General features: G+C 44.5%; 1 protein-coding gene across 2 annotated transcripts; it reads left to right on the top strand.

The window, feature by feature from the left end:
* The first annotated feature begins 73 nt into the window (after positions 1-73).
* Positions 74-22697, top strand: acadvl (acyl-CoA dehydrogenase very long chain). Of its 2 annotated transcripts, none has more exons than XM_021322661.2 (21): positions 74-177; positions 452-544; positions 642-711; positions 3814-3885; positions 4149-4221; positions 4295-4359; positions 4453-4587; positions 5662-5806; positions 5910-6039; positions 7374-7499; positions 7742-7940; positions 9774-9878; positions 10071-10157; positions 10393-10455; positions 16754-16855; positions 18394-18491; positions 19499-19571; positions 19766-19838; positions 19918-19990; positions 20096-20171; positions 21698-22697. In XM_021322661.2, exons 2-21 carry the CDS (start codon positions 465-467, stop codon positions 21833-21835), a joined length of 1983 nt encoding a protein of 660 aa, XP_021178336.2. In that variant the 5' UTR covers positions 74-177; positions 452-464; the 3' UTR covers positions 21836-22697. The 2 variants fall into 2 exon arrangements, with proteins under 2 accessions (XP_021178336.2, XP_012730226.2); XM_012874772.3 differs by having other exon boundaries at positions 80-213.
* Positions 22698-24188: the final 1491 nt, after the last annotated feature.

Here is a 24188-nt window from a genome sequence, read left to right as displayed (position 1 = left end):
TTATCCAAAGAAAGCGTTCTCACCGGGGACCTTTATCTCGCTCCCCACCAGGGGGCGCTAATGTCCCGCAGCAGAGGTGGACAGTCGGCGCTTCCATCCGTAGAAGAAGGCGGAATAACAACAGCGGTAGCAGCGGCGGAAAATCAGATTTCGGCGTCCTTTCGGTTGTATAACTCGGTCAGAAGACACAAGTTTCAAATTTAAATAGCTCTGGTATGGCTTTCAATGCGTTTCTGTCATTCTTCATAGAGGAGACTGAACTGTTTAAATGTGTTTTACTGGATTTTAAGCGAAGAACTCAACGTTGTCAAACCTGTGACAGTTACGAAACGGCCGCTGTTGGCGGTGTGTCGGTGCCTCCCTTACCCCTTTATCTACGATAAAACCTGTTCGCTTTTTTTTTCTCAGGTGGATAATTATCGTATATATATATGTATGCTGTGTCTTTCAGAACAAAATAAACCATGCTGCTTCGTAAAGTGAGCCAGACATCCTCCTTGTCCGTATGCGGGTCCATTCTCCGGAATCCCGCCGTGCTGTCAGGGTGAGGAAATGCAGCGGACACCGCCGCTTTAAAGCCCAGTCTAATGACTCGTTTATCTAAAACATGGTGCTTGTTGTTATCTCGTCCCCGCATGAAGAGCTCCGCGTCCAGCCGCGATCGTACTCGCTGTACCAGGCGGTCGACTCTACGCCAGTCAAGCTGCTCAGGTATGATCAGCATGTCGGTTTCATTTATTGGTTTATATTCATTTAATCAGCTGGAACCGATGCACGAAGCAGTCATTTGATGTGTTTTGTTTTTTACTACCGTGAATACCGGCAAAGTGCGCGTGATATAACGCCCTGTGTGTGTGTGTGTGTGTGTGTGTGTGTGTGTGTGTGTGTGTGTGTGTGTGTGTGTGTGTGTGTGGAAGTGGGGGAAAGTTCACCGGTCACGTGACTCTGTTACTAAAGGTGACACATCGCAGTTGTCCAGGCAAAAGTTCACACCGCCACACTCTCACGTACCGGAGTGTCGGCCCAGACCTGCGGTTACTCCGCATTCTGTGTTTTTATTCTGCGACGCGCTGCCGCTTTTTCACAGCTTTACTCGGCCTTCACGTAGAAGACCTTACGCCAAAAGTTACGCCAGCAATGCGAACGTAAAAATGTCAATGAATATCCGGTGCCGGGTTTTTGTCAAAAACCTCCCTGACCTCCTAAACTACTATTACTACTAATAATCGAAATATACAATGTACTTTTCATTTAACTTGTGACATAAAAAATCACCAGAAACAGTAAAGATATTTATTCTATTACATTTACATTACAGTGCGGTGACAATATATGGTAGCAGCTGTCATATTCTGTGACGGCTATATTTCTATAATAATCGTATCGGCACAGGAAAAACCTGGGTTCGGACATTAATTAACGTTTTTATGTTCGCACTGCTGGCGTAACTTTTGGCCATATTTGTCGTGTATTTAATCCGTGGAGCTCCCAGGCCACTGGTGACACAGAAATACTTTCTATAAATTACAATTTTAGTTGGGTTTTTTTTTTTATCGATTTACCATGATAAATATTAGGGATGGACAGTTATTATTACTGTCTAAAACATTTATGAGAATAACTAGTCTTCTTGTAGTGGTAATAAACCCGTTGAGGAAAGTATGAACCATAAGAACCGATGACATCTAGCTACACTGTAGTTCACAGAGGGATTCACTCACCCTTAAAAACCCTTTTTAGGGGTTTCAGTGTGTCAAACCCAGCTCCTCGGCATACAGAGGGCTCCTACAATAAATTTACAATAAAATACTACATTATATTAAAACTCTGTCTAAAAAGATAAGTCTAAAGCTTCGACTTAAAGATTCTCTGGTCAGAAGTTAAAGATCTGACAGGCAGGTTGTTCCAAAGTCAGGGTTTTTGGAACATTAATAAAAGGCAAATTCATGACCTCAAAGATCTCACATGTACAGGAAGACTTAAAAGTTCAGATAAATATGGTGGAGCTAGTCCATTTAACGCTTTAAAAGAAAATATTAAGATTTTAAAATCCTAAAATGGAAAGGCTGAAGTTGTCTAAGGGAAGGCTGATGGACACCAATATAAAGAAGATTATATTAACCAAGTCTAGAACTGATGAATGCAACACTGGCCTTCTCTAAGTCGATTTACAAAAGCTTAAACTTTAGTCAGCAAACGCAGTTGATAAAAGTCAGATCTGACTGAAGAGTTAATTTGTTCATCAAAGTTAAACTCCCGGTTGAATATTACCCCCAGATTTCTAATGGTTTTAATTTAACCTAACAGGCAAAGCGCTGATGGTTGTGGCAGCAATATCACCAAATAAAATACATGCAGTCTTTCAATGGTATTAGAACATTTTTTAACCTAGCCACTGTTTAACAGCCGTTATGCAGTCTACAAAAGATAAAACCGCGTTAGTCATACTGGGTTTAAGAGACAAATAGATTTGTAAATAATTCGCATAACAGTGAAAAGACACTGCGGGCAGATATAACTTCCCCTAATGGCAACATAGATGAAGGTATTTTAGTTTTTTTTTTTTTTTTTACAATTTTCAAGTTGAGAGGAGAAAACGGCTGATTGTGGAAATATGTTTAAGAAAGAACTTATCAGAACTGGGGGAAAATACTGCGCACTTTGTATGTGATACATTTATTATATAGTGGTTAAATCCTTGGGAGGTTACCTTGAGGAAAGCTAAGTAAGCAGGAAAACAAATAAATGTCTGATAAATACTAGTATTCTGATAAGTGATGCTCTTATTAGGATTCCTCCGTCCACCTTTGCTCTGCTGCCTGTAAAGGGGTGAAAAAATGAGCAAGGAGAATAAACAATTACGTGTTGTGGGATAAAAGAAAGCATTTGGAAATTAATCTCAGATCACTTAATCTGGATGGCATTAACTTGGCCTCTGGTAATAAAGTTAAAAATCTTGGTGTTGTTTTTGACCAAGACATGTCATTTAAATCCCATATTAAACAGGTTTCCAGAGTTTCCTTTTTTCACCTCCGGAATATCGCCAAAATTAGAAACATTCTGTCCAGGAGTGATGCTGAAAAACTAGTCCATGCATTTGTTACTTCAAGGCTGGACTATTGTAATTCTTTACTATCAGGAAGTCCACAAAATGCATTTCAAAGCCTTCAGCTGATCCAAAATGCTGCAGCAAGAGTTCTGATGAAAATCAACAAGAGGGATCATATTTCTCCAGTTTTAGCTTCCCTTCATTGGCTTCCTGTTAAATCAAGAAGAGAATTTAAAATTCTCCTTCTAACGTATAAAGCCCTTAATAATCAAGCTCCATCATATATCAGAGCTCTGATTACCCCGTATGTTCCTAACAGAGCACTTCGCTCTCAGACTGCAGGTCTGCTGGTGGTTCCTAGAGTCTCTAAAAGTAGAATGGGAGGCAGATCCTTTAGCTATCAGGCTCCTCTCCTGTGGAACCAACTCCCAGTTTTGGTCCATGATACGCCCCGATGACCACAATGATTAGCATCTATTCAGAACCATGAGCCCGACACCTCTGGGGTCGACCCAAAGCGGTGGCTTGGCTGTTGTGGAGGCTTTCAGTCCCGTTATCTTCGGCTGTAGGCTGCAGGCCGTCAACCAGCAGAACAAGCCTCTCCTCACTCTGCTGACCCCGTCTACTCTTTGTCCAGAAGGACGCGCCAAAATGATTTCTAATTATAGATGGAGTGTCACGTCCTCTTTCAGGCTTTTATCTGTTGGCCCGCCGTCTCGCCTCTGTCGGTCTGACGGGGTTGAAACCTCTCTGCTTCTCTGCAGGCCGTGTTGGACAAACCCGCAGCGGTTGGCAGCGATGTTGCATCCAAAGTGGAAAAGAAGGCCGTCGCTGCTGTAGGTTTTCTTTAATTCTCCTCTCTGCTTTTTGTCACCAAAGTAAGAAACACAATAAAAGGCATCAGCAGAAGCCTGTCTACTGATGCCGTACAGCTGATATACTTCACGGTTCTTAATGTACTGGTGCAAATGTCGTGTGACGCCTGAAATAGGCAAAAACAGGCGCCACAGAGCCGAAATTAAACCAAAACATTCAACTAAGAAGCCTCATTGCAACATTTTATTCACATTTATTTAGTAATTGTCTTAATCTTTCACAGGAATCCAAATCATTTGCTGTCAACATGTTCAAAGGGCAGATCGCGACAACTCAAGTGTTTCCCTTTCCTAAAGGTAAGAGCTAAAATAACTTGTTTGTTATTTTAGGTCAGAAAAAGGTTAGTTGTTAACTATATTTGTGTGGCAGCCCTGAACGACGAACAGGAGCAGTTCCTCCAGGAGCTCGTGGGCCCAGTCAGCAAGTTCTTTGAGGTAATTTAACGGCCGGCGTCATCTTACCTCCGCGCTGTTGGTACCCGTCAGGCTCCCTTCACGCCGCCTCCTCCTCCTCCTCCTCCCCTACAGGAGGTGAACGATCCTGCCAAGAACGACGCCCTGGAGAAGGTGGAGGACCACACCATGGAGGGCCTGAAGGAGATGGGCGCCTTCGGCCTGCAGGTTCCCGCCGACCTGGGCGGCCTCGGCCTCTCCAACACCCAGGTACGGCCGGAGGAGTTCACCCACGTTTAGGTCGGCTGGAGGTGAAACATTAAAACCCAGACTTTACCATAGTGATGGGAAGTTGGAGAGCAATGGTGAACGGTGCTAACCTGAACCATAGCCAGATAGATGTTGCTCCGCCTAGCTCCACTCACATCCATCTGGGACCTCTCCATAGGAATTGCCTTTTTTGAAGGCTGGGCCTTATCAAAACTTCTTGCATATGATTGGATAAGCCACTTGTCTGTCATCTTTATCGACGTGCTATTTCAACCACTCACACCGAAGCTAACCCATGACGCTGTGAGAGCGACGCAGTTAATGTGTTTGCGGCTCTTGTGGCACGCGTTTTATTGTCAGTGAGCTGACAGGAAGAGGGGGGAAGACAGGCGGCAAAGCCCCGCGGGTCGGAGTCGATCCCGGGCCGACTGCGTTGAGGACTAAAGGCCTCCTAACATGGTTTGCGCTAACAGACAAGATGTCCGCTGCGAACACGTCCCGGAAAACAAAACTTGCCAAATCCGGTTGGGAGAAGGGCGAAAACATGGTTTCCACCAACAAAAGCCTTCAGAGCCGTTCTCTGATGTTCTTTTAATGAAACAATATTAGGTAGATTGGACAACACGGAAGAAATATCATCAATGTTAACGCTTGCTTCCTCGATGCGAGCCGCCATTGTTGAATCAAAACAGTCTCACGTCACAGTCACTTCTCCACTACGTCACATCTATGAAACTCCAGCCCTGCGTCCTGATTGGCTAGACAATAAAATTGGTTGGAGAAATCACTCTCTATGGGTGAGGTCCGAGATGTATGTGAGTGAAGCTAGACGGAGCGACATCCATATGGTGAGTCAGGTTACAACGGTACAGCAAAAATGACACAGCATACATATATATACAATAATTACCCACCTGAGAAAAAAAAAAATGAAATCTGTGCAGATATGGCCTGAAAAACTGTAGAAGCATCCTTCCATTTAAAAACGCTGATCACTAAGAGCCGACGCACTTACCCCGCGGTCTGCGTCTCCCGGCTGTAAGTTTGATGCGGCCTTTTGTGTCCTGCTTCCAGTACGCGCGCCTGGTCGAGATCGTTGGCAGCCACGACCTGGGTGTCGGCATCACTCTGGGCGCTCACCAGTCCATCGGCTTCAAGGGGATCCTGCTGTTTGGGAACAAAGCCCAGAAGGAGAAGTACCTGCCCAAACTCGCCACAGGTGATCTGGACGCTCCTCTGGATGCGCAGCGCGGCGTCTAGGTGAACAAGTACCAGGCTGAGACGGGCCAAAACGTTTCAACGGCACTTTTCTCCCCGTCCAGGTGAACACATCGCCGCCTTCTGCCTGACGGAGCCTGCCAGCGGCTCTGACGCCGCCTCCATCAAGACCACCGCCGTCCTCTCCCCCTGCGGGAAGTTCTACACCATGAACGGCAGCAAGATCTGGATCAGGTGAGGAGGCTTTCCTCTCCGTCTACAGCCTGGAGCCGCACAAGATAACTGCTTATAAACTTGTAAAAGTTTGAATCTTTTATTTTACCCTTTAGAACAACAGCATCCTACAAACAGAAGTGCAGCAACTTGTGTTTGTATAAAACTAAAATAAACATAGTTGCAGTTTAGCTCCTTTAATAAAGTAAACATGAAATTAGAAAAGTTTTTTTTTTTTTTCACAAGTTCTGCTCTCATCCTGCCTGGCTTTCTTTCTCCGACAGCCATCAAGCGACATACAATAAAAAGCTGAATCAGCATTTTCACCTCCTGCAGAAACGACCTTTGGAGTAAAATTCAATGAATTCGTAAATTATTTTTAGATTTCTTTACTTTTCCTTCTGTCAAAGCCGAGGGAGCCACAAAAAGGAGACTCCGACAGCCTCCACTAGAGTCTGGGACGCTCTTTCACCACTAGATGGCAGCACCTCACCAGGGCTGCAGTTAGACAGGAAAGGGGCTTGAAGGTGCAGATTCTTTCTTTTTCTTTTTTTTAGCAAACAATTTCAAAATACAAATTCAAACAATATAAGTACAAGTAAAATACAAATTCAAACAATATAGGTACAAGTAAACAGAAGATATCATCTAAAACAGCTGTTAGGAAACAGAAGGGAAAATTAAAACAAACAAGAAAAAAAATTAAAAAAATAAACATATTTAGGTCATATATAGTGCTAACATTTCTGAAAACTTTAAGGCACTATTATTTTCCTGTATCTTAATCGAGGCATAGAGAGTAGAAAATTGGAGAAACCTTTGTTTTGACAAATTTAACATCTTTATATTCAAAATTGGGTATCACATTTTGTGTTGACATACATTTTCTCCCAAAAGGACTTAACCAAACGACAACTGTAGAGCCGATGTTCCTGAGCTTCTAAATCTTTTTGACAAAATTTACATACATCACTGTCAATCTTGAACCTTAAACTTAAGAAGTCTGCACATGGATAAATATCATTTATAGTTTTAAAGTGAACTTCTTTCATCTTTGGTAGCAAAGGAAAGGAGAAAAATCTGGTTCTGATTTTAATGACGTCCGTTTCTGAACGGTGGAACATTCCTCTGCACACTTTTTTTTTAAAAACTGTTTTTCTCCTGCACTGTTACATTCTTATCCCTGCTGCACTTTATATTGTAATGTTATTTTATTTCAGTTGCAATCTCATTACACGGTCGTGAGCTGTAGGCTTTGCATGCACTCTGTACATACAAAAGGACAATAAAGTTTGTCGAAGTTGTGAAGCTTGGATGCGCAGATGTCTCCATGCACGTTTATGTTTTCTCCTCAGCAACGGAGGTCTGGCGGAGATCTTCACCGTCTTCGCCAAGACTCCCACGAAAGATCCCAAAACGGGAGAGATGAAGGACAAGATCACCGCCTTCATCGTGGAGAGGAGCTTCGGAGGCGTCTCACAGTGAGCAGATTTTGGTCCTTTGGGACATTTATTGTGAATTGGTGCTACAGGATATAAATAAATTGAACTGGATGGGAAAAAGTGATTTAAAGGGTCTGTTTTTAACCCAGACCAGGTTTCTTATGTTAAAGCTGGTTGTAATTGATCTAAATGTGTCCATAGGCCAGAAAGTGTGAATAAATATTCTTATGTTTCATGATTTGTGGGTAAAAAAAAAAAGATTCTCTTGTTTTGACTCGCAGTGGGCCGCCGGAGACCAAAATGGGCATCAAGGCGTCCAACACGGCCGAGGTCTACTTCGAGGACGTGCGCGTGCCGGCCGACTGCGTCCTGGGCGAGGTGGGCGGCGGCTTCAAGGTGGCCATGAACATCCTGAACAACGGGCGCTTCGGGATGGCGGCCGCGCTGGCGGGCACCATGAAGGGCGTCATGTCCAAAGCTGTGAGTGAGGCGGGCGCTCACGCAGGGAAGGGAAGTGAAATGAAAAGGGGGGGGGGGAGGAGTGCAGCAGAAGAGCTCCACAGCTTTCACACACACGGCTCACTTCTCATACATGCTGTCAGATTTCCCGTCTGTCGCTTCGACTCGTATCTGTTGCCTTTTTTTTTTCTTTTCTTTTTTTTTCTCAACACCTCTCACTCGTTTCAGTCTAGCTTTTCCTGCGTTGTGGGCTGGCGGGGGAAATTCCCCGGCTCGTGCTGCACCGCGGCCTCCTTTCTGCTGAAGCAGCAGCAGCCAGACGCGGCACGTGGTGCGGCGGGGGCGGCGCTCCCTTTGATGGGCTCGGCTTCTAGCAGGAGCCCGCCGCCCTCGCCTGCGTCCAGGTGGCGGCGGTCAGAAAACGGGAGCCCTTCCTTTGACGGCGGGCAGCGCCGTCGCAGTCGCCGCATGAGTCAAACATGGATGGACCCGGTTGAGTGACACACGAGTCAACCCAAAACGGATGCTAGTCTGTTTTCCGCTCATGTGACCCATCTGCTCTAGTAATGACCACGTTAGATGATGAAACGGAGCAGAGCATCTGTACGGGCCGGAGGGAAATCTAGATGTTTGTAAATCCTAAAAACAGCGGCGAGTCTTATCGTTTAGACCTGAAAAGCAGCGTTTGTGTCGTGGCCTGACGGTGCTCTGATCGCAGCGCATGGAATATCCTATGGTTCATGAGCCCTTAAGAAGGGACGGTGTGGAAAAGGGGTTAACTAGAGCGAATGCGCTGCGGTGGAAAACTCTCGCTGGTTCCTTTGGGGTTCTGTGGGAGGCCTGCGGGGGCAGGAAGGAATGCGCTTCAAGACTTGAGTCCCAACATCCAACAGCCTGCAGATGATGCATCCATCGCTGACTGGCTTTGGATGCTTCTTCCTCCCTGAGTTAAGCGCATCCTTAAATGCCAGATTTGAGCCGTTCTGAAAACATCCGTGTTATGTTCGTTCACCAATAATCTTTTAAGTAAAGTTTCAGTCGCATTTCTTTAAATTTTTTTTTTTTTTTTTTTTACCACCGTCACATCCTAACCGTCTCTAAAGCAGGAAGCTGTGCCGCCTTCTGCTTTTCCTCAGTTTTCTGTCCAGACCAGGTCTGTCCTCACGTCCTCAGTGGGAGTTTTTTTTTTTTTTTTTTTTTTTTTTTTTGTGTAGAAAATATGGGACATAAACAAGTTTAAATGGTCCAGAACCTCCTAGTTGGTTGTCACGCTGTGAAACTACACCCGCACATGTGATCTCTGTGCAGAAGGCGACCTTTTTTAGTGGCTGGAAAAGGTTGCAAGCAGTCCCGCTGCTGCAAGTGAAGTGAACACGTACAGCTGCCTGTTCTGTGTCACCCACCATGCACTCTGCACATAGTTTCCATTGTTGTACAGAGTTATCAGGCAGATGATTAAATGCACAAAGCGAGGATGGCCGTCTGCATCACGAGCGCACCACCGGTCCAGCTTTGATCCGCCGTGCTTTAAAAAACCACAGAGCGTCCTGTAGGGAGTTTTAAATCCCTTAAACTGCATTTAAAGGACAATTTTAGGTTCTTATTGCGATGGTTTGAAGTAGCTTTAGTTGTCCTTTTTATCTTTTAATCTGCGTTTTTTTTTTGTTCTGGCCGCTGTGACCCGAAGCCTCTAAACCTTCTGCTTTTTTTTTTTTTTTTTTTAAGCAAAAACTAGACGCATGAGGCCACAAGTCTGAAAGTTTAAGGAACCGCAGCTTCTTAATCTCCGTCTGTGAGGTCCGGTCCATTACAGCGGATCACACTTCATGCTTCTGTTTTTCCTCTCCTGGTCAGATCGACCATGCGGCCAACAGGACCCAGTTTGGGAACAAGATCCACACCTACGGAGCCATCCAGGAGAAGGTGGCCCGTATGACCATGCTGCAGTACGTGACAGAGGTCAGAGCGGCCACATCTCTCTTCTCCTTTCATACGCTCAGCCGTCTTCAGATCAAATAAAAACTTACAGTAAAAACAAAAAAAGCTCTCCAGAATAGTGACTTCTTTTTATTAAATAAGCTTTTTCTGCAGGGTCTGGTTGTGCGTTAGAGCCGAGCGTCTCACAGATGTCTGTCGCTTTCTCTTCTGCAGTCCATGGCCTACATGATCAGCGGCAACATGGACAGCGGAGCCACAGACTTCCAGATCGAGGCGGCCATCAGCAAGATCTTCGCCTCTGTAAGGACGCGTCGCAGCCACGCAGTTTTAACGCATGTCCTCCACAAACCCTCGTGTTTCACGTGCAGAATCCCGCCGCCGTGAATGCAAAAGCCTCTTCTTGCGTAATGCTCATGTTCCTCGTTCTGTCGAAGATGGAAGGGGAAGCGGGCTTCTGTATCTGGAGTTGAGGTTTCCTTGGTGTTATCTGGCTGATTCTTGCGTTGTTGTTGTTGTTTTTTTCTTGACTCAACAGGAAGCGGCGTGGACCGTGACTGACGAGAGTATTCAGGTCATGGGTGGTATGGGTTTTATGAAGGTGAGTGCTCAGTCCACATCCCGTCACATTTCAAACCAGAGTCAGAAATACAAACGACACAAAGAAAAACAAACGTACTCCGTTGTGATTTCACCTCTATGTCTCAGGAAATACTTTGCGTTTAAAAGTACAAAACCCCGGTGATCCGTGGTTAAGGCCTGATGACGGTGGTTACATCTATTTGTTTGTTCTGCTAAATGTTATTTATGGTGGATGGAGGTAAAATGGCCGTCTCTTCAGCAAAGCATCAGTTGTGGGCCCCCCCCCCCCCCCCCCTTCACATTGAAACCACTGACAGGCGGTCAGCCAGTCCTGTTGAGACCGACTCGTCTGCTTCCCCTCTGAAAATGAGTCACCCATGAGCAAGGCTTCCAGCAAATTACAACGCGGGATGTAAATATATTATAAACATTTAACGGGTAGTGGTTATTTATTTTTTCTCATGAGAGACTGCTGCACTTAAATAGATCCCTGGAAGTGACTCAGACTCATTTATTCACCTCAGCCATTGGTTGGCTGCCTCTGTTATATTTTAGTTAAGATTGATAATCTAAAAAAACGTCCAAATTTAGGTCAAATATTATTTAATAATTGAATTTATTTTATGGTGTTTTTTTTTTTTTGAGTGAATTTAGAGTGTTTTTAATCATTTTCTGTTTTGTCAATGTTGACGTTTATCTCTCCTGCAGCATGCTTTTTATTCAAGATAGTGTTTTAGCCTTTTGTTTATTTATACAGTTATTTATATAGTATTTTTATTGCTCTATTTCTATAAAAAAGTCTTTTGCACTTTTATTTAGTTTGCTTTTGTTCCAAATGTTTGAAAGATAAACCAGTCGGTGATCATTATTATTATTTTATTTTTTTATCCTTTTGTGTTTATTAAAAAAATAAGTATCAATAATAGTTCCTGATAAAATACTGGATTGATAAGGAGTATCGTTAAGAGTAGTAGTGTCGATATATCCTTAACGATACCCATGCTGTCTTAGCGACGCTGCTGTCTTAGCGACGCTGCTGTCTTAGCGACGCTGGCTGCTGTCTTAGCGACGCTGCTGTCTTAGCGATGCTGCTGTCTTAGCGATGCTGCTGTCTTAGCGACGCTGCTGTCTTAGCGATGCTGTTGTCTTAGCGACGCTGCTGTCTTAGCGACGCTGCTGTCTTAGCGACGCTGCTGTCTTAGCGATGCTGCTGTCTTAGCGATGCTGCTGTCTTGGCGACGCTGCTGTCTTAGCGACGCTGCTGTCTTAGCGACGCTGCTGTCTTGGCGACGCTGCTGTCTTAGCGACGCTGGCTGCTGTCTTAGCGACGCTGCTGTCTTAGCGATGCTGCTGTCTTAGCGATGCTGCTGTCTTAGCGACGCTGCTGTCTTAGCGATGCTGTTGTCTTAGCGACGCTGCTGTCTTAGCGACGCTGCTGTCTTAGCGACGCTGCTGTCTTAGCGATGCTGCTGTCTTAGCGATGCTGCTGTCTTAGCGACGCTGCTGTCTTAGCGATGCTGCTGTCTTAGCGACGCTGCTGTCTTAGCGACGCTGCTGTCTTAGCGATGCTGCTGTCTTAGCGACGCTGCTCCCAGCGCGCTGTAGGAGTCCTTCAACGTCTAGGAGCCATTCTACCAACCCCTTTCCGAGATTAGAAATCAAAATGTCTCATAACCTGCGTTGAATGAGCTGCTCTTGACAATAACAACGATTAATCGGCTGCAATAGTGGCACAGATATGCAGAGCAGAGGTGCTGCACGCAGGATTTTCATGGTAGTTTTCTCTGCTCTCATCTCTGTCCTATAACTATAGAAGTTATAGTTCACATGCAAAAACTGAAATATGAAAGCAAGCCGCACAGAACTGAAGAAAAATCCAGTCTCCTTTCGGTCTGGACCAAAGGACTCTCCTGGTGTGAATGCACCCTAAAATAAGTTTAGTTGGGTTAAAGGCAGAAAAAAAGTGGCTCTTAGAATAAACAGCAACGCGTGTTGGGCTCATTAAGATTCACGTTGAAGGCGTCGGGATGCTGTGACTTTAGATGCCTTTAGTTTAACGCTAATATAACACTAAATGTTTCTGCTTTAAATCAAATTCCGACTTAGAAGCAGAGTTCCTCAGTCATCACTGTTGCCTATTGTTCTGTGGCCAGTCGGGGTATCTCCATAGTGTCGGTAAATGCAGCCGAATCAATATTATGAAGATGGGTGGACCAGTAAAAACAAGGTCAAACTTCCCTGGATGACAATAGCTAGATTGTATCAGAGAGCGGGAATGGATGGCCTCAGGTTAATGACAGGTGCCGCGGGCTTTCCTGTCAGCTGCTTTCACTTCCACTCTGAAAAGTTGGGAATCTGTAAACCTTGTCGATGCGCTGCCGTGTGTAACTAAGGCGATGAAAGTCAAACGGCGCAGCACAGACGGGGAATTATTGCTGCTTTTTATTTCCTGCTTCAGCTTCATCACCGATAACTGAGAATTTTCTCAGTGTTTATTTGCCTTCATAAGTGCATTAAGCTCGGCTGTATTTATTTAGCTGCTCATTTAGACCGCAGCGTGTTTATTTGAGCGCTGAAGCCTCTTTTAGCTGCACCTTTATGTTTAGGAGAAGTAATTCAGAGCCCAGAGAGCTCTGCCTGCTGTTGCGGTCCTGTGTGTTGCAACACTCTAAATTGAAACAACTTTTTTTTTTTTTTTTTTAGTCTTAAGCTCACAGAACCGGTTCAAAGCGACTCCTGCTTGCTAGCTGAAGATCAGTGGGCGAAGTGAAACTGTAAACATTTCTGTCGCGGCGCTTAAAATAAACCCGGCGGTGCTGCTGCCGTTGGCTGAAGCAGACTGTGAAAGCGTGGAAGGTTAGCCCCGAGATGGAACAACACCTACAGCTCTGCTCTGCGGGTCCCCAGATTAACCGGAGCAAAGAACGCAGCTCGTGTTGAGCTGAAATTCACAGCAGGTGCATCTCCATACAGAAGAATGTCGTCAGGAAGGCTGGTTTAATTCAGCTGCTGAAATCAAAACACTGAAACTTGGATGTTTTGAGCTCTTATTTCCTAAAGCAGAGCCAAAAAGGTCACGTGCTCAGACAGTGTGAATATTGCATCATATTGATTGCCATTACAGAAAATGTTATGGCCTATGATGATAGGAAAGACCGGCTTGATGGATGTTCAGCAGACTGTCCCAGACGCCCTTCATGAGGAATCAGAGTGCTGTGTCCCAGCATATGAGAAGAAGGTTGAGTGGAAGGAAAAAGTCTAGTAGAAAAAAGGTACAGAAGCAGCAGGGCTAACTGCAGCTCACGCGTTTGGGACGGATCGACGAGGCTTACGGCCGTCGCACCATCTTTGTTGAGCCGCTCCTGAATCAGAGAGGAAAAAAAGACCGGACTGTTGTGTCCAAAGTCCTCTTTTCAGGTGGAAGTCATTTTTCCGTTTCATTTGGAAATCCAGGTCCCAGAACTTTTTATTGGTTGAATTTAATATTTTCATGTTCTGAGAAACTGGTTGGGAGTTTCTATTAGTTATACAAGACGAATAAATTGATATTATTAAAAGCTTTAAATAGCTTTTAAATACCAAAAGGTATTCCCTCACCTATTCCAAATACTATGAATCAGGCGTTCCCATCTCTTCCATGGCCACAGATGTATAAAACCTCTGGGCTGCAGAGTGTTTCTACCACCGTCTGTGAAACAGCGGGTCGCTCTCAGGAGCTCGGTGAACTCCAGCGTGGTTCTTTGATGGGATGCCACCTGAGCAGCTAGTCCAGCCGTGAAACGTCCTCGCTCCTAAATACTGCAGTCAGCTATCAGCGACATAAAATAGAGGAAGCCTTTGGGAACGACAGCAACGCATTAAGTGGTAGATGAGCACACAGACGACGGAGCGGGGGCACAGGATGCTGAGGTGCACGGTGTGCAGAGGTCCCCCAGCCAGGGGAAATTTTTTCTCCTGCCACCGTGTCTGGTGGAAAAGAGTTTTTTTTTTTTTTGGCGTGACATTTGCCTTGGTTACAAACACCACCAGTACAATCTAATCACAAACTCTATGATTTTTAAAGGAGATGTAACTTAAATGTGTGTTTGTAACACTATATACACCAAAAACAGTGGTGTTCTGTAAACAGGTTGTTTTTGGTAATTACCAACATCAGACTTTAACAAAGCTACACAACCCTGTAGCTTCAGTATCCCTAATCTGCATCTGATTCAGATTCTGGCAGAGTTTTTATGTCTTTTAAGTCTTTTCCCTACATTTTACCTCCTCCCATCCAATAGGTGTAGATGCATTACTCGCAGCAGTGATGTGGTGTGTCCTGTATGCACCCATACAGGTGTGTGATAGTTAATTAGTTAATTACAAAGGTCTGGACGTGATACGAAGGATTAAATGTTGTTCTGTTGGTTGAAAAGTGAGGAACGTGAGCCGTAGTTGCAAACAGTGGAGAACAAAATCTTCAGTAGGGCTGGACGATAATTCAATAACAATATATATCGATCAATAGCCATATATCGTTGATGGGGGGGGGGGAAAAGGGTCAATAAAAAGTTCAATAGAATAACAGTTTTCCTTCCTTTTGCATTCTAGCCATGTAGGTTAGTATTACATCATTATATCCTCCCAACCAATCACAAGGCAGACCCAGGAACCAAGCTCTGCCCCCTTCAAAGAGTTCAGAGAGCGCGCGTTCTTTTTTCTTTTTTATAAACTTGCAGTTTTGGTAAAAACTTGGTTGAATAAAGGGTTGAGTTTGAATTCAGTGATTGTGTTTTGTATCTAAAAATATGTCGCTAAGCAACAGCATAAAATGGCCAGGGCTGCGCTTAAAATATATATTTTCAATTTGGTGATAATTATCGATCAATACGATTTCTATTTTATCCATATGCTTTTTTAATATATCGTCCAGCCCTAATCTTGAGACATTGCAAAGTTTTATAACAAAACCATAATTTCTTGAATTAATCTGCCAAACAACCCACAGTTCTTGTTTTTTTTTATCCGTATAGAAAAAAAAAAACAAGTGCTAATCTCTCAGGTATGCGCTTTTTAGCACAACACCAGCTGCTCTCATGGACTAACTCACTAACTTGTTAAAAAATAACGGCGTTTCAAGGAGCAATAAGCCATTTTTTACCTCTAGGTGGCACTTGAGCACGGTCTGTAGACCAAAACAAGACGTGTTTCAAACCACGACTCTCTCTATCTCCCAGAAACCATTTCCCTTTCTCCCCCATCTGCTGCATGAGCCTATTTGTAAAGGATAAAAGCACCTTTCAGAGGAACATGCCCTGTGAAGAAGTAACTCATAATAATGCTGTTAGCAAGAAAACGTTTTGATCCGATGGGCGTGCTCTCCGCCATTTTGTGCCTGGCGGTGGCATTTATTGGGCAGGGAGTGGGTGAGCCCTGAGTTTTTGTTGTCTGCGGCGCGCTTCAGCCCCTTACTTCCAGGGAAAGGAGCTCTAAAAGCTGCAGCAGACCCAGAGATTTTGGACGATGTCACGCGCCCAACTCTGTGGGAACAGTTTGGAGACGGCAGCTTCCTCTTCCAGCATGACTGCACTGCAAAAACAGAACTAAAAATAAGTAACATTTTCTCAAAATTAGTGCATTTGTCCTTGATTTGAGCAGGTAGATAAGATTGCCTGCCAATGGAAAGAGTATTTTTACCCTTAAAATAAGATAATTAGATATAATGCACTTGAAATAAGTTGGAGATGAATACTTTTGACAATATCACGTGTCCCTCTTGATCCTACGTAAGATAAGAGTTAGTTTTCCCTTTTTTAATCTGAATACGGAGATCATTTATGTGTGGTATTCAGATCTGTGTTTTAACATGAATCCACTTTAAATATCCACAGATGACTGAGTGAAACTGAAGCCGCTTCAAACAAAGAGCTCGTTCTCTGCCATCCTTTGCGTTTTGACTCAGGGTTTCACTTCAGCAGAGGAGCTTCTCACTTTGCCCCCCTGCTGAGTTTCTGTGCTCCCATCAGTAAGACCAACCAGAGGCCCACAAAGGAAGAGGCGCCGTTGCTATTTTCATAACCCGCTTCCCACTTTGTGTCGGCGTGAGCCCTCGATACAATCGATCTTATCAAGCTCCCTCAGCGTGCGCACCCAACACACTAAAGATTGGCACGAAACCCAATCTGAAATCAAAGCTAGCGAGGTTTAGAAAAGTGAAACGTGTTTAAATCACGACGCACGGGTGGCAGGAGTTAATCCTGCTGGATTAGTGATTTGTTTTTGTGCTGCAGGCACACGGACAAACCCAGAGGTAACCATGTGCCCGTCTGTCCCTGCAGGGCTCTGGGGTGGAGCGGGTCATGAGGGATCTGCGGATCTTCCGGATCTTCGAGGGCACCAACGACATCCTGAGGCTCTTCGTGGCTCTCAACGGCTTCCAGGTATCGTGGGAACTCTGTCAGCATGAATTCAGTAGCTTTTATTGCGGTTTCGTGATATCATCTCAGAGCATGCTCAAAGGCACGGCGGCGGAAGTTGTTTCTTTTCTCTTTTTTTTTTTTTTTTTTGCTTACACTCTGGAAAGCGTTCTTCCTCATTGCTTTTCCGGGGGGGGCTGCAGCTTCTGCTAGTTTTGAAATATGTAGCTATCTACACGTTCAGGCGGTAAAAGGGAGCGTCAGAGAAGCTGGCTGCTGGACAGAGGAGCTGGAGTGAGCGCGTTGAAGAAAGTATTCACACCGCTTGAACTTTTCCACCTCGGGTCAGCAGACGAACACTAAATTCAACTTTGTTTGACGGGCCGACAAAAAGTAACGCACAATTGAGATGCAGAAGGACGAGAGGACGCCGGGTTTTCAGAAATATTTAGAAATGATATTCGTAGTCGGCTCCTTTTTGCTTTTTAAATGGGACAAAGAGAAAAGATAAAATAATGAGAAATAAATAAAATAATAATAATAAAAATAAAAAAAATAAGTAGGACAAAAGGTGGATGCTCCTGAATAAAAGCAGCTAATTAGTAAAGAGTCCACCTCTACACAACCTGATCTCCGTCATAAACCAGCTGTTCTGTGACGGCCTCAGAGGTTTGTTAGAGAGCTGCTAGTGAATAAAAGAAGCAGCCGTGGTTACTCTGGGTGAGCTGCAGAGAGCCGCAGCTCAGGTGGGAGCTAGTCCCGCTCTCCATGAATACGGCCCACAGGGGGAAAAGTGGTGAAAGCGAAAGCCGTCCAACGTCCTGGATGAGGTTTGCCGCAATCTGTGTCGATGGGACACAGCGAAGACGTGAAAGAAGGTGCTCTGGTCCAACGAGACCAGCGTTCTGGTCTACTTACTAAATGTCCCCAGAGCGGTGGCAGTGTCATGCTGCGGGGACGCCTTTCTCCAGCCGGACGATCCTGGAAGAAAAGGCTTGAAACTGAGGTGGAGGCGGACCTTTCAGGAGAACAGAGAGCCCCGACCTGCAGTCAGACGTGCAAGGAAACATCAAAACATGTGCATGGGTTACAACGGCCTAGTCAAAGTACCGAACTTTAGCCAAGGCAGAATCTGTGACAGACTGAAGCCCTCCTTCAGTCTGCGTTGGAACCAGCAGCCTGGGTATAAACCAGACTTAAAGTACCGTCTGAAAATAAAAGCAGGTATTCAATCAGGTTGATTTAATCAGATATAAAATGCTGCGTTTCTATTAGAAATTCATCATAATAAACAGGACTAAAGACTTGAAAACACCCGGTTTGTGTAATTAGTCTGTAATGTTTTACTTGGTGAACTTAGTTACTGAAATAAAGATTCTGACCAGTTTTGCTTCCTCTTCACAATTATGCTCAGCGTCACATAAAATCCCCGTAAAATGCACTGAAATGGCGTCGATGTAACTAAAACGTGCAGCTGATCAAGTGCTATGAATGCTCCGCCTGGCGCCGCTGCAGCGAATGGTCCCTGATAACGCTGCGTCTGTTGTTTTTCTTCCCCGCAGAACGCCGGGAACCACCTGAAGAGCTTGCAGAAGGCCCTGAAGAACCCCATCGGCAACGCCGGGCTGCTGGCCGGGGAGCTCACCAAGAGAGCCAAAAGGTCGGGAGATGACGAGGCTCGTAAACCCGGGCGCCTGATTTCCGTACGGCGGGGCCGTAATTTCCCGCACGCTCGCGCCGCTTCACACGAGAGAGCGATTAGCACACAATGCCGAGAGCTGTCCGTCCTTTCTGCAAACAATGTAAAACACACAGCCTGTCGGTTTATTTAAGAAGCACTTCCTTATCAGTGGCTGGGCTTCTGTGGGTCAATACCAAGCACTTAAAAGCCATTCAGGTAGATTTAGCAGAAAACAACCGCCCGGAATCTCAATTACAAAAGCGTTAAAACGTGATTTCCCGGCAGCAGCAAAGATTCTCTCTGTACTTTTTAAGAGCTGTGTAATTATAAGCATGCAGAACCGTTTCAGGAACGGCTTGGGGTCGGATCTTTGGGAGGAAGCGTGCCGGCTGGACGGGTAGAGAAGGACGGAGGGGAAATGTGGCTGGAAAACGAGTAACTCAGGCCTGCAGCCGCTCGGTGATATAGATGGAGAAGAATTTGGAAGGGTTTGTTTAAAAAAAAAAAAAGCAAAAGAATATTGAAATTGGTCCAATGGGTTTCAAGGCTGTGAGATCTGGGATGCAAGTGGCAGACAGCTCCTCTGTAGCATCTACCGCAGCCGCCACACACGGCCGCAGCAGGCGTGGGACCATCAGGCGTCAGCGAGCGTCTTTAATGTTTTTAGTTATTATTAAAAACAGCATTAAAAGGGCCTTTGATTAGATGGAGTCGCTGCAGCAGAAACCCAAGAGTAACACGCGTCGGGCTGAAGCCGGTTTCCTTTTTGCTTTCTTGGTCGCTAGCAGCAGAAAACATCCTGAACGAGACGATGACTCAGCCTTTTTTCACCTCGATCCCGTTGTCCCGCAGGAAAGCGGCGGTCGCTGTAGGCTTCCGGTCCGGTTTAATTGCTGTTTAAGCACGTCTGCTGATGGTGAGGGTGTGTGAATGCTCCCGGGTTGACAAAGCAGAGGTTGATGCGGCTCGTTCTCCTCCCTTTGCAGGAAGGCGGGTCTGAGCACGGGTCTGACTCTGCAGGGGAGCATCCATCCTGAGCTGGCGCAGAGCGGCGACCTGGTAAGCTCCACGGCTTTATGGTTTAGTTGTGTGTTGTTGTTAAACGGAGCAGCTTTTCTCTCCTTTTGCTCGGACTCCACGTTCTCTCGTCTTTTCCCACTTTTTGGAAGCGAGGCGGGCCTCTGTGTGGCGGTAAATGGTAATAAACAGGAGATCCTCTCAGTGTTTTTTTTTCTTCCCCTCCTGCTCTCCAGACGGTGAAAGCCATCGAGCAGTTCGGAGCCGTCATCGAGGAGCTGCTGGTCAAGCACGGCAAGAAGATCATCGGTGAGTGAGGGCTGCGTTCGCTCAACATCAACGTTTTCTCTCTGTGTCGGTCAGTTTTAAACCAGCCGTCTTTCTCCAGACGAGCAGTTTGTCCTGAAGAGAGTCGCCGACTGCGCCATCGACCTCTACGCCATGGTGGTCGTCTTGTCCAGGTCTGCAGACGTTTCGTTTCCGTTTGGCTTTTCTCCAGCCGTCCTGACTGCAGACGGGTTATTTCATTTGTTTTGTTCTGGTTCTGTCCGACCCGTTGTCCACAGGGCTTCCCGCTCTCTGAGCCAGGGCCAGGCCTCAGCTCAGCACGAGAAGATGCTGTGCGACACCTGGTGTATGGAGGTAAGAGCCGCTGCACAGCAAAAAAAAAAAAACGCTTCTGTACGCGAGTCCAGCGCGGATAAAAAGCCGATGCAGCGACGGGAACATCAACCCGATATCTGGGCTTTAGACCCTCTGTGGTTTGCTGCATTTTCAGGCTTCTGTGCGGAGGTGGAAAGATCAAATCTCTACCTTAAGTAAAAGTTACGTAGTTAAGTCTTTGTGAGCAGTAGAAAGGATTTCACTAATGAAAGGAGGAGATATTGGTCTGAAACTGTTTAGTTAAAGCAGCACCTTCATAAATGAAAATGCCACATGAAAAAAAAACATGTAAACATATGACATTATAAATATTTTGAAGCAAAACTAATTTACATTACCTGTTAAAATGTTATTTATTGACCATAAAGCAGATACTGTCCACTTATTCACTACATGCAGTAATTAAATGCCACCTGGTTAGAGATAAAGATGCTACTTTTGAACTAATAAACTACTTTAAAAAGTACAAACTACTTAATTACTGTAACTTGAGTAAATGTAACTAGTTACTTTCCACCCTTGTTCCACATCTTTTAAATGTTTCTTTTTTTCTGCATTTCATATGTAACTAAGTTTATGTTTTTGTTTTTTTTAAAAAGAAGAAATTTAACAAGAAAAAAAACTGCCAACCCTGAAAAAGGATTAAAACGCGATTAGCTCAGTTAGAAAATTGAGATGATTAGAAACATCCCATAAAGATTTCCAAGCAAGTAAGCAACGTTTTTTTTTTTTTTTGTTTGTTTTGCTTTGTGCTGAATCGTCGTTTCACCGCACTTCCTGCAGCTGCGGCGTCATCTGACTCCATTCAGCCACGTTTGCCTCAACCCAGAAGATTTTATTAGAAGTGTTTCTGTAGGATTAGAGAAATAAATAATAGTGAACGACTGTTTGTGACCCCGGCCACAATTAAAGCCGTTTTAATTGAAGTTTGAAAATACACAAATCAAAGTTTGGTCATAAATGAGATAATTTTTTTTAGATGAAAGGATGTAATTAGAGCTCCTGACTCCACTGATAAGTCATGCAGGGTTCTAAGGTGATTTAAATGGGCTTCATGGCTCTGATCCACCAATATTTAACAGAGTTGAGGTGAACGGCGATCATAAAGCTTAACGTTAGCCTAATTGGTTCATCCCAGAACCAGTGTAGATGTGGGTTTGGGTCATTGTCCTGTTGGACCATCCGCCTCTGTCCGAATTTCAGCCGTTCAGTTTATGTGTGCAGATGTTAAACATCACTATAACTGTAAAATCTGCTAGAAAATACACTTTCATGCTGTTTAATTCAGTCCAATATGCTGAATATTTCCTCAAATTTAGTTTGTTAAACACTTAAAATTAGATGATCTTGTTTTTTTTTCATTGCTATAAACTGTGGGACAATAAAGGAATGTCTTATCTTGTGTTCAGCAGTAAAAATCAGAATCCAAAGATGCATTTTTTTCTGATCTTCCAGCATTAATTAGAAATAACGGGTCGGCTCTCCCTGTCCCCTCCGTCCTGCAGGCTCACGACAGGGTGATGCGGGACGTTCAGCTCCTGCGCTCCACTCAGTCCAAGCGGCTCTTCAACAACATGAGGTCCATCTCCGCCGCCGTGGTGGAGAACGGAGGCGTGGTGGCTCCTCACCCGCTGGGTTTCTAACTCGCCTGCCTCCATCCCCCCTGAGTCAGAATCGGCCCACTTTAACAATACCTTGTCTCCTTCCGTCACATCGGCGCCCTTCTGTCAGACACGCACGAGTCGGAGTCTAAGCAGCAGCAGCAGCAGATTGTAACTAGACCAGCATCTTTGTGACTCCATGACTGTAGCCGACCGATCAACAGTTCACGCCTCAAATGGGAATAAATGCAGCTGTTTTCTGGCTTTAACACAATCAATGCAACTCTGTGGGTAACTCGGTTATCTGTGAACAAAAAGGCAACATAGGTTTTTTTTTTTTTTTTGAAGGGCATATTTTAACTTTTTTCTGTTTTTTTTTTTTTTTGTTTTTTTAATGTACACGTGCCCAAGTTGTGTTCAAATGTATTTAACGATGTGCTTTGTATGTACCTGAAAGCCTTTCTGCACATTAAGCTCTTACAAACACAAACGGCAGATGGAAACCTTTTGCCTTAGAGCCTTTTTCCACGGATGCTGGTTGAAGTCCCTGCAGTCAGCTCTCAAGGTGGAAACTGTAAATGTCGGGAGTCCTGAACTGTAGATGTAAAACACGTTACTGTCAGCCGTGCATACGTGCGATAATGGTGCACGCCTGTTCTGCACGTTCTGTGGGGTCATCGTCTGTATTATTAATTAAATGAAGTGTAGCAGCTGTTTGGTATGATCCCACCGGTTGAAGGGTTTCATCTGATTAATTTTGTTCACTATATTCCACGACATGCCGTTCAGATTGAGTAATTGATGCCTAGGTAATCAAGTGATCTGCCTCAGCAAACAGGTGTGGGGCTCTCAGAGTACCTGTAATGCGTAAAGTGTAATTAAACATGCCTCTGTTCAGCTCCGACTTTATTTTTTCTCTCTTATTTCTTAACAAGAGAAGGCTTCTGCTGCGTTCTTGTTTCTTGTCTCGCTGAGGTTCGCCGTTTCCTCCCTTCACCAAAAATACCCGCTTGTCTGCTGGTTTCGTTTCTGCCTCTTCTAAGGAAAACGCTCTGCAGGAATGCCAGTAAAGAGACGCGTACGCGCAGAGTGTGTACACAGGCTCTTCTTTGAAATGCAAACAAGGCCTGGCGCTGTTCGCCTCGAGGCTCTCGGACCGGACCGGACCGGACCGGGGGGGGGGGGGGGGCTGTGGCAGGAGGGTGTCACAAGGCAACGCGGCGCGAAATGAGCAGAATTCCCCCGGGGATTTAAACCGACGACTTATGCAACCCCCTGTGTGGTAAACCCCAGGAAATGCAAGCAAAAAATTTGAAGCAAATGTCAGCGTTTTTGGATCGACGCTGAAGAACTTTTTTTCTCTTTTAATGCCAAGGGGATAACCTGCCATGTTTGTGTAAAGGCTCCTTTTCTGCTTCTTTTGAAACTAAAGACTAGGAGAGCAGATTAAAAATGAATAAGGGGGGGAAAAAAAATCCATGGTTATTTTCATAGCCACAGAAAACTACAGGCTGTGAAGCCAGTTTTATTAAAAAGTGGAGCTAGATTTGCGATCCAGAGGCTCATCAGTTTCATTATGAGCCTGGCTTAACCAGCATTTGCAAACCCCATCTGGAGTCCACACACATCAACACTAGGGCTGAACAATTAATTACATTTTCAATATAATCGCGATTTAAAAAAACACAATTTCCAAATCGCAGAGTCTGCAATTTTTGGCTATGTAACAATTAGGGAATTAGACGCGTCCATTAGGTGTTGGTAAAATGTTTAAAGTGGGTTTGCCTCCACATGGAAGTGAAGACAGTTGCAGCAGTGAGATAATCAAATTTTATTACTTGTTTTAGTGTTTATATAAACATATATAGCATTAAGTACAGGTCAATCAGTTTAATACATAGACTTGCTTGTTTGTTGCACTTTATGTTCAACAAGGATTGACGTCCAAATCAATTAAAAGCTGTTCTCTTGAATAATATTCTGATTAATAGAAACATTAAAAGTTCTTGTTTTGAATAGTCCGTGTTTACAAACATCTTTATTTAGACGCCATTTTTGTTGCTTGTGGTTAACACAGAGAAAAGTCGAAATTGCAATTTTGGTTGAAATATATTGCAGGCAGAACGCAATCATTTCTGCTCTGAGTTTAGATGCTGCGTGTCTTTTAGCACCTAATCTGCACAGCGAGGAAACAAATTGATTTGTTGTTTGTATATGTTTAAAAAGACATGATAAATTAAACTGGGGGGAAAAATTGCATTAAATCGCAATATTAAGAAAAAAAATATCAATTAGATTATTTTCCAAAATCGTTCAGCCCTAATCAACACACACATGTAGTGCTGCACCATGCATAGCGTATAGCACCAACGTACGACCCGATGGCTTTATCTCT

The sequence above is a fragment of the Fundulus heteroclitus genome, chromosome 14 (assembly GCF_011125445.2).
Source record: "Fundulus heteroclitus isolate FHET01 chromosome 14, MU-UCD_Fhet_4.1, whole genome shotgun sequence".
NCBI lineage: Eukaryota > Metazoa > Chordata > Actinopteri > Cyprinodontiformes > Fundulidae > Fundulus > Fundulus heteroclitus.
The sequence above is the reverse complement of the archived record's forward strand: the minus strand, read 5'-3'. Positions and strand labels throughout refer to the sequence as shown.